This window comes from Malurus melanocephalus, unplaced genomic scaffold (genome assembly GCF_030028575.1).
Source record: "Malurus melanocephalus ecotype Western Australia unplaced genomic scaffold, MMel_1.1 scaffold_224, whole genome shotgun sequence".
NCBI lineage: Eukaryota > Metazoa > Chordata > Aves > Passeriformes > Maluridae > Malurus > Malurus melanocephalus.
The window spans coordinates 36,710-50,479 of NW_026623456.1; the positions used below are offsets into that span (position 1 = coordinate 36,710).

Sequence of the window (13,770 nt, forward strand, 5' to 3'; positions counted from 1 at the left end):
CATCGCCGCCCTTCCCCCACCCCCGGCGGGGACACCCAGAGCTCGGGGACACCCGGACAGAGAGCGGGATCCCCTCCCCTCCCCCACCCCGAGCCCTTCCCCCCACCCTCATCGGGAATTTTGGGAGGGGGTCACACCTGGAATTTTGGGGTCACGCCTGAAATTTTGGGGACACTCCTGGAATATTGGGGACACATCTGGAATTCCAGGAGGAGCAGGTAGGTGTGGGGGATGGGGGTTCTKGGACCTCCTGGGGACACCTCCTGGGACACTTGGGAACCTCCTGGTCAATTCCTGGACCACCTGGGGACCTTCTAGGCACCTCCTGGGCCACCGGAGTCCTTCCTGGGCCACCTGGGCACCTCTTGGGGCACCTGGGGACTTTCTGGGCCACTTCTTGGGCCACTGGAGTCATGTCCTGAATATCTCCAGGACCATCTGGAGTCCCTCTCAGCCACCTGGAGACCTTCTGGGACCTCCTGGGCCACCTCCTGGGTCACTTCCTGGGCCACCTCCTGGGCTACCTCCTGGGCCACCTCCTGGGTCACTTCCTGGGCCACCTGGGCTCCCCTCTGACCACCTGAGCCACCTCCTGACCATGTCCTCCCCCTTCCCCCAGGCGCATCCCCTCCCCTGCCATGTCCACCACATTGGTGCTGACCGTCTATGTGCTGACCTTCTCCGTGGGGCTCCCGGCCAATGCCTTCACCTTGGCTGTGCTGGTGGCCAAAGCCTGGCGCCAACCGGCTGCAGGACCAACTGTGGGTGATCTCCTGCTCCTCAACCTGACCTTAGCCGACCTCCTGCTGCTGCTGGCACTGCCCTTCAAGATGGCTGAGGCAGCAGCCGGGATGGCGTGGCCCCTGCCGGCCACATTGTGCCCAGTGGCCAACTTCTGCTTCTACTCCAGCATGTATCTGAGCAGCCTCTTCCTGGCGGCCCTGAGCATCCGGCGCTACCTGGGYGTGGCCTTCCCACTCAAGGGGCAGGGCCGGCCGCGCCCCAGCCACGCCCTGGCTGCCAGTGCGGCCATCTGGCTGCTGGCTGGAGGCCACTGCTCTGTGGTCTTTGTGGCCCACTACCATGGCGGGGGGTCGAATGGCCCTGTTGACCCCATTGACAACAAGGCTCCAAACCTCACTGACCACAACCTCAGCACTGTTGATCCCATTGAACACAAGGTCAACTCTGTTGACCCCATTGCTCCCAAGACCCTCAACCTTGTTGACCCCAAGGTCAACCCTGTTGGCCTTGTTGACCCCATTAACTGCAAGACCAACCCCTTTGACTCTGCTGACCTCAAGATCAACCCCATTGACCCCACTGACCTCAAAACCCTTAACCTCCTTGACCCCAAGATCAGCCCCATCAACCACATTGACCTCAAGACCAGCCCCATTGGCCTCATTGACCCCAAACCGCTCAACTCCATTAGCCCCAAAATCAAGCCCATTGACCCCATTGACTCCAAGGTCCTCAACCTCAAGCCCCCCAACCCCAAAATCTTCAAGACCATTGACCCCATTGACCCCAAAATCAACCCCATTGGCCACAAGATCAACCCCATTGGCCACAAGATCAACCCCATTGACCCCAGAATCAGCCCCATTGGCCTTGTTGACCCCAAGGTCTCCTACCATGTTGACTCCAAGACCTCCAACCCCAAAATCCCCAAGAACCCCAACCCTGTTGGCCCCGTTGACCCAAAGATCTCTAACACCAAAACCCCCAAACCCCCCAACTCTGTTGACCCCATTGACTCCAGGATCAACCCCATTGGCCCTGTTGACTCCAAGACCTCCAACTGCATTGACCCCAAGATCTCCAATCCCAAAATTCCCAAGACCCCCTACCCTGCTGACCCTATTGACCCCAAGATCAATTCCACTGACCCCAGGATCAGGACCGCTGACCCTGCTGACCACAAGACCTCCAATCGCATTGATCCCAAGACCTCAAACCCCAAAACCCCCAAGACCCCCGACCCCACTGACTCCACTGACCCCAAGAGCAGCCCCACCTTGCCCCGTTGCTACGATGCCTTCTCAGCGGCCCAGCTGCGCTTCGTGCTCCCACTGCGCCTCGAGTTCTTCTTCGTCCTCTTCCTCGTGCCCTTCTCTGTCACCGCCCTCTGCTATGCTGGCCTCATCCGGGTGCTGCTGGCAYGGCCAGCACTGCCACGGGGCCAGCGCCGCCGGGCCATAGGCCTGGCTGTGGCCTCTGTGGTCATCTTTGGCCTCTGCTTTGCCCCCTACAACGTGTCGCATGTGGTGGGCTTTGCCCACGGTCGCAGCCCCCCATGGCGCGTCTACGCCACACTGCTGAGCAGTCTCAATGCTGCCATCGACCCCCTTGTCTTCTACTGTTCATCTGGCGCTGTCCGCCGGGCACTGGCAGGGGTAGGGGGGACAGTGAGGGCGTGGTGGGTGAGGGGGAGGGGGTGAAGGGGTGGGGGGGCAGAGAGGAGGTTGTTGGGGCATGGGTTGGGGCAGTGATGTCATTGTTGGGCTATGGGATTGCTAATTTGGCTGTGGGTTGGGGTGATGATGTCATCGTTGGATCATGACATCATCAAATCTGCTGCGGATTGCACTGGTGATGTCATCATTGGCTCATGGTGTCATCCCCATGGCCATGGGGTGGGGTGATGATACCCTTGTTGGGTAGTGATGTAATCTTAGGTTGACGCTCTTGGCTCTAAGACCAACCCCTGTTGACCCCATTGACCTCCAGATCAGCCCCATTGACCCCATTGACCCCACTGACCCCAAGACCAACCCCAGCATCTTCAAGACCCCCACCCCTGGTGACCCCATTGACCCCAAGACCCTCAACCACGCTGACCCAACATTTCATTGTCATGTCATGATGTCATCCCCATGGCTGTGGATTGAGGTGGTGACATCATCATTGGGTTATGACACGACCCAGTCGTCATGAATTGGGCTGATGGACATTGTTGGGTTGTGATGTCACCCCCATGGCAGTGGTGCTGTGGCACGTTAATTAACACTCCAGTTAATTAATTTGGGCTTATTAACAAGTAAAATACTTTGATTTGAAAARGCACATGTCCCCAGGAGTGTTCCCAAAATGTCCCCAGAGGTATCCCCAAAACCTGCATGACCCCCGCCCAAATAACCTCACATGGGAGAGGGGGTTGAGGGTGACTGTGGGTGGCTGTCCCCTCCTGGTGCCACCATCACCCTGATGTCCCCAATGTCACTATTGGCCAATGTCCCCAAGGCAACCATCAACCCAGGGTCACTTCATCCTCTCCAGATGCCACCATCCTTCTGATGTCCCCATGGCCGCCGTCATGCCAAGTGTCACCGTGGGCCTCATGTCCCTCCTGCTGTCATCATCTCCCTGCTGCCCCCACCCACTGTCCCTGTGTCCCCCCCCAAATGCCGCCCCTCCCCCAATGACCAAAGTCCCTTTTTGTGACCTTTTTTATTCATTTGGGGACATTTCTGGGGGATTTGGCCTGAAAATAAACCCAGCCCCTCCCCCACCACTATCATCTCTTGGGGACACTTGGTGACAGCTCAGCACAAGCAGACGGCTCCTGTGGAGAAAGGAGGGAGGGGTCAGGAGTGGCAATGACCCCTTGTTGCCTAAAACAAGGCTCACCACCCCAAACTTGCTTCCCCCCCAATTCTCTGTTGTTTCCATATTTTGCGATCTGAGGCAGCAAGATGTCTTTGGCTTTCAGGCCTACAGAGGAATTGTTTTGTCTGAAGATGGGAGAACATGAGCTCCGTGCTGTACACTGGAGGAGTACGAGAATACAGATACATGAAAATATAGAAACTAAAAATCCAAAGGCATCACCCTCATTGTCCCCAAAGTCCCCAAGGTCTCCCCTTTGTCCTCTCCATTGTCCCCAGGATCTTCCCCATCATCCCCAATTGTCCCCAAGGTCCCTCCCATTGTCCCCACATTGTCCCCAGGGTCCCCAGTTGTCCTCAAGGGGGGAAGGGGGCCCTCACCTGTCTCAGCCAGGGGTGACATCTCCGGGGGTGCAGAGGGGTGGCCAGTGGCTGCGGGGGGGAGGGGGAGGGGTCAGGGGAGGACACCTCAATGTCCCCAAAGTTTCCCCAAAGTATCCCCAAACCCCAATGTCCCCATAGTCCCTAAAGTGTCTCCAATGTCCCTAATCCTCCCAAACCCCCCAAGTGTCCCCTCAGTGTCCTCAAATGTCCCCAATCCTCCCAAAGTGTCCTCAAATGTCCTCAAGTTCCCCCTGGCCTTGCTCTGGCACTTGCACTTCCCACCTGAGGAAATACAAAGGTGACATTGGGGACCCAAAGATGACATCRGGAACACTGAGGTGACATTGGGGACCCCCCCCAGGTGGCATCAGGACCCCCGAGGTGACATTGGGAACACTGGGGACACAGAAGTGACACAAGTGACATTGGGGACCCCCCCAGGTGACAATTAGGGGTGACACATAGGTGATGCAGGTGACATTGGGGACACCAGGTGACACAGGTGACACAGGTAACATCACAGGTACCATTCACTGAAGAGGACGAGGACCCCAAGGATGCTCAGCACCACGGCCACCATGAGGCCACCAATGCGCAGGTGACGCCAGTCTGGGGAGGGGACAGTGGGGACACCTTGAGGACAGCTGGGGACACCTTGGGGACACTTCCAGTCCTTCCCAGTCCCTCCCAGTTCCCTGCACTCACCATACTGGAAGGGATTGGTGGTATCTGGTGGGAGAAAAGGGACAGGGGTCAGAGGGGTCAGTATAGACCAGTATAGACCCCTCCTCCCAGTATAAACCACTATGGATGAGTATAAACCAGTATGGATCCCACCTCCCAGTATGAACCAGTTTGGACCAGTATAAATCAGCATGAACCACTGTGGATGAGCATAAACCAGTATGAACCAGTATGGACCAGTATGGACCAGTGTGAATCCTCCCTCCCAGTATAAACCAATATGGACCAGTATAAACTAGTATGAATCCCCTATCCCACTAAAACCAGTATGGTTTCCTTCCAGTATAAACCAGTATGGGCCAATCCATTCCCAATATGACCCCCCCTATTCCCAGTATGGCCCAGTCCATTCCCAGTATGACCCCCCCCCCCAGTACCACCCCTCCCTCCTCCCAGTTTATCCCAGTTTGTCCCAGTTACTCACCAGGGGGGGGTCCTCTCTGGCCAGGGACAGAACTGGGAGGAGGGGAGGGGACACCAGTTAAACCAGTTTGGGGGGGCACAGTTCCTCCCAGCTCCCCCCAAAATCAACAAAGTGCACCTCCCAGTTCATCCCAGTTCCCACCCCAGTCTCTCCTAGTCACTCCCAGTATCACCAGCATCCCAAGGCTTTCCGGCCTCATGCCGTGACCTTTGACCCGTGGAGGGGGGAGGGGAGAGGGAGTCACTGAGAATCCTGAGCAGACCGGACTGGGCAAACTGGGAGGTACTGGGGGTCCCTTGGGGAATAACTGGGAGGTACTGGGATGCACTGGGGGTCCCACTCACCTTCCCAGAGCAGCCACGGGGAACTGGAAATGGGGAAGGAACTGGGAGGGGGCGGGGCCAACACTGAGATTTCATCTGGGAGGGACTGGGACAGGCTGGGGACACTGGGGTGAACTGTGGAGAGCACTGAGGAGGACTGGGACATACTGGGAGTGACACTGGGGTGAACTGGTGCATACTGGAGGACACCGAGACATATTGGGATATACTGGGGACGCTGGGAATACTGTGGAAGGACAGTGGGCTGTATTAAGAGGGCCTAGAGGGACCCTGGGGTTATCCTGGGCTGTACTGGGAGACACTGGGAGGGGGGTTGAATGGGATATTCCCGCCTCTGCCACCTCTATTAACTGCGGCGCGCGCCCGTCACCGCCTTCAGACAATCACCGCAGGGGGGCGGGGCCTGTAAAACACCACTTATATCTCCTTTGCCTACAACTCCCGTCATGCCCCGCGGCCTTATTGAGCCCTATTATAGTCAGGACTACAACTCCCGTCATACCCATCGTCCCACAGACACCTGGTCATATTCTCCCTGTACTCATAAGCGCCCCCCAGACCCCCTAGGACTTATAAGTGCCCCATTGGAGACCCCCAAACGCCTTCCCGGACCCCCAAATGCCCAACCCCATAGACGCCTAGGCACGCCATTTCCGGGCGTGCTATCATGATACAGCTCCTATCATGCACCGCGGTAACCATTGAGCGCCATCAAAGCTGGGCCTTCAGCTCCCGTCATGCCCCGCGTCCCATTGAGCCTTATGATAGCCCGGCCTTTATCTCCCCTCATACCCCGCGGCCATACAGCCCACCTAACACAGTTTTGTGCCTGCAACTCCCATCATGCCCCGGGCACCAAAGATCCATCGTTAGAGAGCCTCAAGTGCCCCCCAAGGCCTTCCCGACCCCATAATTTCCCCTTCAGATGCCTCTTGAATACCCGAAGGGCCGCTCAGACCCTCATGTGCCCCGTTAGAAAGGCTTCCGGGACTATAACTTCCATCATGCACCGCGGCGCCTACGGACTATTACAGCCGGGAGTTATCTCCCGTGATGCACCGCGCCCCGCAGATCCTCATTATAGCCGGGCTTCAACCTCCCATCTTCCCCCGCGACCCGCAGAGTCCCGACACAACCCAGTTCTGCCCCTGCAATTCCCGTCATTTTCCGCTCCCCAAAGACACCCATTTCAGCTCCCCAGGTGCCTCTCCAAGGGCTTCCCGACCCCATTGGCTCCCTGCAGGTGCCCTCTGAGAACCCGAAGGGGCCACTCGCCCCCACAAGTAACTCCCTGGGTCCCGCATTAGAGCCACTTTCGGGACTACGACTCCCATCATGCTCCGCGGCGCCCATAGAGTACCACTACAGCCGAGATTTCATCTCCCGTCATGTTTCGTGCCATACAAAATGCCATTATGGCTGCGCTTACCACTCTCATGCCCCGCGCCTCATCGAGCCCCATTGTAACCTCCCCCAAGTGCGCTCCCCGACCCCGAGAGGCCCCCAAATTCCCCTCTCTGACCCCCAAGTGCCACCCTACACCCCCAAGTTTCCCTTGAACCCCAAACTATCCCTCAGGATCCCTCAGTACCCYCCACAGTTCCCACTCGACCCCTTCAAGTGTCCTCCCGACCCTTATGTTCCCTTTTAATTCCCTCCCCAGRCCCAAAACTGCCCCAAATCCGTGCAATAAATGTCTCACTGGAACCCGAAGTACACCTCTTGAAGCTGTCTGAGAAAAAGATGATAAGAAAGATAACAAAAGGTCTAAAAACAGGACTAATTAGCATAAAGAAGGAGAAATCAATTACCAATATAGGTTAATTAATTAATGAAGGCAATTGTGTTACTTAGACCAAAAGAACAATAATTTATTTGGTTGCTAAAAGAATACAGATTTTTATTATACATATAAAATTAATAAAAATATGGAATAGTAATATTATAAATAAGAAAAATAATGAATGCATGTCACAATCCACTTAATTCAAGCAGAAGTCGTGATGGTTCATTATCTGAATCCCAGAGTGCAAAAGAAATGAGGGGCAGGTATRTATTCAAAAKCATGAACAATTTTATTGGATTTACGCAATAAAAGAGGGTGAGAGGGAGAAAAAGAGAGAAAGTGAGAGAGAGTGGTGTTATAGCTACCAACAGCTCAGACGAGTCCTCGCGGTCCGGATTCCATGGATTTGTTGAAGTCCATTGGGGAGATCTCGTCGGGGTCTTTTCAGAGAGACTCTTTATAGTCTTTTCGAAAGCGTACAGCAGCAGGCCAAGGGGTTGCRAAGCAGGGGAAAACCATCCAAGAGGTAYGGAAAGAATGTCCATTGTTTTGTAAGGTGTGCAGCACAGAGCATGCAGTTCTCCTCCGCCTTCGCGGTAAGAACAGTGCAACCATCCGTAGCTCACACGTTGTACTCAGCAGCCTGGGAACTTGCACTTGGCAGGCATCCCACCTTGATCTGGCTCAGACTCCTTTGAGCAAAAGTCCCCCTTTCTCCCCCTTGGGGGTTTTTGGGGTGTTCAGTCTCTGTCCATCTCGATGATCGTGAGACAGTCTCTTACAATGCATTAAATTAATTTAATATTAAAGCAAAATTATGTAAATATCTTTGGGTATTTTGGGGRTGTCAGTCCCAGAGGGTGTGAGAGTCCTTATGGAAGACCCTGGACTGTCTCACGATTGACTAAGCCACAAGGCGGGAGAAAAGGGGGCTTTTTGCTCAAAGGAGTCTGAGSCARGTTRAAGTGGAAAAGACTGCCAGGTTCCCAGCTCCTGGGCTGCTGAGAACAATGGATGTGAGCTACGGATGATCGCACTGTTCCTGAGGYGAAAGGTACAGGCCCTGCTCATGCTACATTCTTTCTCCACCACCTGGACCTGCAAAGCCCCCCCCGCCTCCTGGCCTGCAGCCACTCGCTTTGAAACTGACTATAAAAGTCTCTTCTGAGAGAGACCATCCGGAGAGACAATCTCCCTACCAACTGACTGACAACCATTGTGGGACCTTGGAAGACCCCGTCAGCTGGTAGCTATGTGACCCACCCTCTCTCTCTCTCTCCCTCTTTCTCTCTCACCCTCTCTTAAGACCCCGTCTCTCCCTGGCCTCTCTCTCTCTCTCCCTCTTCTAAGCTCGCTCTTCCTGGACCCTCTCTCTCTCTCCCTCTCTCTCCCTCTCTCCTTCTTCTAAGACCCCGTACCCGCTCCCTCGCTTTCCCTTTCTCCCTCTCTCACCCTTTCCCATCGCAAAATACTCAAATAAATTGTCTCTGATTATTTGAAGCATATACCTTTGCCTTCTCGTTTTCTTTTGCACCCTGAGATTCCAAAAAAGAACCTCCCACGATTCCCGTTTCAACTCGAACGGATCGTGACAGAGGGGCAATGTCAGACGTGGTGAAGTTGGGGGTGAGGAGCAGGTTGTCCAAACAGGGTCAGCCCACAAGGGACTCATTCTTCTCAGTGCCCAGACCTCCTAATGAAACACTGAGCATCAAGATCACTTGTGTAATGCTTCTATCACCTCTGAACTGAACTCCCTTGATCAAAAAAAGAAAAATTCATGAGGTGCACTTTGAAATCTCCCTCCTAAAAGAACTCCAAACTGACTCAAATCAGCTGTACAAGCCCTGGAGACCTGAACTCAATGGAAGGAAGAGAAAGAGCTTCTGTCCAGCTCAGCACCAGGATTGGAATGACCCTCTGGGGCTTTGGTGCTGAGTCCCTGGACATCAGTCCTTGAGAGGGAGCTGAAGAAACCTCTCAAGAACACAAAGTCACAATCAATCTCCAAAGTTTCTTGAAGTTTTAATGGGTCCCACTGAGTGACACAGATGAGAAAGTATCCCCAGGTTCCAGTTAGAGCAGGAAGTTGGAGGCAGAGACGACAGGTGGGGACAAACAGAAGCCAAGACTTGGTGGTCTGCGGCACAGCAGGGTCTGTGCCACCAAGGGCTGTGAGGGGACACCTTGTCCTGAGGTACTGGAGCCTCCTGGCACAGCCCCAGCAAGGCTGGCCATTGTCACCCCCTTGTCCTGCCCTCAGCATCCTCCCCACATCCCACTGGGCTCAGGGATCTGCTGGAAGGAGTCCCTGGGGAGCCTTGGTCAGGAATGGCCCTGGGGGGCTCCTTCAGCTCCCAGGGACTGCAGGGTTTGCAAAGGACTTTGGGTTTTACTTTTGCCTTGGAGTCTGAGAGCTTTGTGGAATCATGGCCTCCAATTATCTGCTCTAACGAGTCCCTTGAGATTCTCTGTCAGTAACAACACTCAGTGGGGCTCATTAATGCTTCAAGGTACTCAGAGTTTATTAAAGTCCTTCTTTCTTCACACTGAATCTCTGAGAGGTTTTGTGCAATCATGGCCGCCAATTCTCTCCTCCAAAACAGCCCATGAGGAGCTTGTGTGGGTGATGGACCTCAGTGGGATTGTCACCAAAACTGCACAAAAAACTAAAACTCTCCAACAACATCTTGTCACTGTTAGAGAATTTAGACATTACTTTATTCTGGCCAGGATGGGCAATAGAAATCATTCCACCCACACATATCTGGGTTGAGTGGTGAAAATCATTCCATCTCACATGGTTCTTTACTAGACTTTTCAGATATTTAGACAAAACTCAAATTCATGTTCATTGGTCTTAAATTACAGCTCAGGTCTCCTGTGCCCCTGATGGCAACCAGTGAGTGACCTCTCCCTGCCCTTATCCCAGCCCACGAGCCTTTCCTTCTGTGTTCTGTGTCCTGCACCTGTGAGGAGAGTGACAGAGCGGCTTTGGTGGCAGCTTGCACCCAGCCAGGGCAAACCCAGCCCAATAATCCCCACATTTCGTTCCCTCCACTCCATGGTGGAGCAGCCGCAGGGCGGGTCCGGCTGTCCGGGCAGGCGGCTCCAGAAGCACCAGTTGCACCAAACAGGACAGGAGGAGGAGGCAGGAGGTGCCGGCGAGGGGGAATCTCCTTCCTCCGAGCAGTTCTTTCACCGCCGCCGCTCCTCTCCGATCTCTCGGTACAGCTCCTTCAGTGACGCTGAAAAGCAGAGACGCCCCTCGGTGCAGCTCTTTTATTGTATTTTATTCTTATCTCGGAATTTTCTGTCGTTCCCACCTCGCCCGTCCCGCGGAGCGGCTCCTTCAGGGACCCGGGGTGGCCCAAACCCCTCGGGGCGGCTCCAAAGGGCCCCGCCCGCCGCCGCTCCCGGAGGCCTCCCCGCCGCTTCCGGGGATCGGACACCGCAGGTGGCCCCGACGCCTTCTTGTTCTTCTCCTTCCTGCCGGGATTCWGCCCCCGCCGCCGCCCGGCTTCTTCTGCCGCTCCTGCCCGGCACCGAGGGGCGCTGCCGCTGACGGGGCCGGAGCGCGGCTGCGACGGGACTGCTCCGCGCCTCGGGGCCGGGCCGGGGAGTGACCGCACGGGTGGGGAGGGAGCCCCGCTGGACAGGGTACGGACTGACCCCGTGGGAGGGACCACGCCGSAGCAGGGCAAGGATTCCTGTCCCTGAGGGGGAGGGAAGCAGCAGCACGAACTGACCGGGACACCCATCCCTTCTCTCTCCCCCGCTGGGCAGAGCAGGGAGGAAGCCGGGGATAAAGTCAAGTCCGACAAGGAGAAAGAAGTCGGGAGAATGTTCTTTGTCAGGGTTTATTTTACTCCTTACTCTTCTGTTCTGATTTGCTCAGTCCTAATTTCAGTTCATTTCCCCACGTCGGGGCTGCTGTGCCCGTCATGGCGGTCCCTGAGTGACCTCGCCTTGCCCTTATCTCGACCCACGAGGACTCGTCTTTGTTTCAATTTCGTGGAATTAACGGGGATTTGGGGCAGCTTGAGGGACGTAGCTGGAAACCACAGGGGACRTGAGAGCGACTAAGGCAGGGCAGGATGTGGGGCTGCCCCGAGGGAGCTCTCAAAACCTGAATTTTCCTGGGGTCTTTCTATGGGAAATTTGTTTAATTTTTCCATTCATCATTACAACGAAGAGTCAATAGTGGAGCTTTCAACTTGAAACGAAGGAATCGAGGGTGTGCTCTGCGATTACTGCAACCTCAAGTTGATACTTTAATTTTGGAAATATTCAGCCACTCAGCAGCAATGTCTCCCAGCCCACCAGTTTTTCACTCCAACCCTTCTGGGATGTAGACAAGAAACCCAAAGTCCCCACAGAACAAGCTCTGCCAGGTTTTTTTTTTCTTTTTCATGGTTATGTTATGGTGTTTTGTTTTATTTTATTTTGTTATAGTATACATTCTATTTCACTTTTATTTTTGCTTTTTGAAAATGATTTGTAACTTCATGTGGGCAACCTCTGGGAACCATCACTCCAACGTTTGTAGTAACATGAAACTTAATACACAAGCTTTATTTACTTTGTTGAATGAATTTTGTGCCAGGCCATCTTCTGCAGGGATGGACTGAGCACAAAAACAATTGGTGTAATATCCAAATGATTGTTGCTTACTTCTCTACCCTGCTGGCAGGGTGCGAGTCAAAAAAAAGTTGCAGGCAGAACCATTGCCTGCTGCTGAACTTGGTTATCAGGCCCAAAAAGTTTCACAGAAAGCTTTAGAATGCAAATGAGAGAGAATTTTACAAGGGAAAAACTATGAGGTGTTGAACCCATAACATTCTCTGAAATGTGGTCTTATAACTCAAACTTTCTTTCTTGTGTTCAGCGGAAAATGGAGATAATGTGTTGCCTTGAAGTTTTTAATAATGACACAGACACGGTTAAGGGGATAAAAAGGGTTTTACCTGGTATTTGGGATCCCAGGTGCACAACTTGATGGCAGAATGCGCACCCGTGTATAGCACAGATACAAGTTTTATAGGTTTCAGGAATTAGCATATCTATGTAGGATTCCCCCATAAGAAACTTAACAAATGCAGTAATGTCCCCCTATTCTCCCAGATGAGGCCAGAGCCCAGTTTACACAAGATGTTTCAGACAGAAGGCTTCACCCAACGCTGGAGCCTCAGGTTTGAGATAGCACAGGGCACACTGATCCCCTCCTCAGGATGTTTGGTCTCTCAGCCCAGCAGAACTCCTAAACTAAGGTGGAATATCAGGCTCCAGGAATTACATGTATGTGGACTAAGGGGTACAGGTGGATGCATAGAGGGTACAGAAAGCGTAAAAAGGAAAAGCAAAAATCATCAGGCATGAATGTAATAAAACTGTTCTGATAAAGAACAAAACAAAACATTGAGATCTGATAACAAGGTCATAGCATGTCGACCGTGAATTAAAACTAGCAAGGCTCAGCAAACTACTACCAAAACCAGTGCTTATATGACTACTAAAAAATCAAAATTTAGCTATCAACCTGGCAAAATTGAAATCCAGTCAATAAAACACTGTGAAGTACTAAAAAAGACTATGTAAACAGCAAAATTAAAACCATTGGAGTAAAAGGAGCAAATATTACCTACAAACCTGATAAGCATTATTGCTTCAGGGAGAAAAGAAAGGCAGCTCAAATGCCTAAAGCACCCTCTAATTCAAAGGCTGCAGTTCCTTGCAAAACTTTTAAAAGCAATCACAATCCCTCCTCTGAGCATGAAATCAGTTGGATGAACTTCCACTAAAAAACTGTGGGGCAAAACATGAAAATAATAATGTGATGCAATGAACAACTCAGGCAGACCTTGCCCGGGAAGTTTCTTTTCTTTTCTAGGAATTGCCAGCATTGAAGATGAGGAAAAGAAGTTTGGGAGCAAGGAATCAGCCAGCAGATTCACACCTAGATGTCATAATCACTTAAGCTTTGTCACTTCATATTACCTACAAGAAGTTTTCTTTTCTAAGAACCTACCAACAGATGAGATGGAATTGTGTGAGAACCAATGGAACTTTTAAATTGTCACAATAATTGCTTGCACTGTCAGCTTGTTAATGTTTGTAATTTGTGTTTTCATTGCAAGTGAGTTGCTGAAAGATCAAACATTAGTCAAAGCATTTCATGTATTACAGAATCACAGAATCACAGAAGTACCAGGTTGGAAGAGACCTTCAAGATCATTGAGTCCAACCTCTGTCCTAACACCTCAACTAAACTAAATCATGGCACCGAGCACCACATCCAATCTCTTTTTAAACACGTCCAGGGATGGTGACTCCACCACCTCCCCAGGCAGGCCATTCCAATATTTTATCACCCTTTCTGTAAAAAAGTTTCTCCTAATATCTAACCTGTATTTTCCTTGGCGCAACTTAAGACTGTGTCCTCTCGTTCTGTCAGTTGCTGCCCGGAAAAAGAGACCA

At 52.7% G+C, this 13,770-nt stretch overlaps 1 protein-coding gene across 1 annotated transcript; it reads left to right on the top strand.

Moving 5' to 3' along the window:
• The first annotated feature begins 9 nt into the window (after positions 1–9).
• Positions 10–2,940, top strand: LOC130578339 (uncharacterized). Its single transcript, XM_057374344.1, has 3 exons — positions 10–218; positions 620–2,426; positions 2,734–2,940. Exons 2-3 carry the CDS (start codon positions 639–641, stop codon positions 2,938–2,940), a joined length of 1,995 nt encoding a protein of 664 aa, XP_057230327.1. The 5' UTR covers positions 10–218; positions 620–638.
• The last annotated feature ends 10,830 nt before the right edge of the window (positions 2,941–13,770 follow it).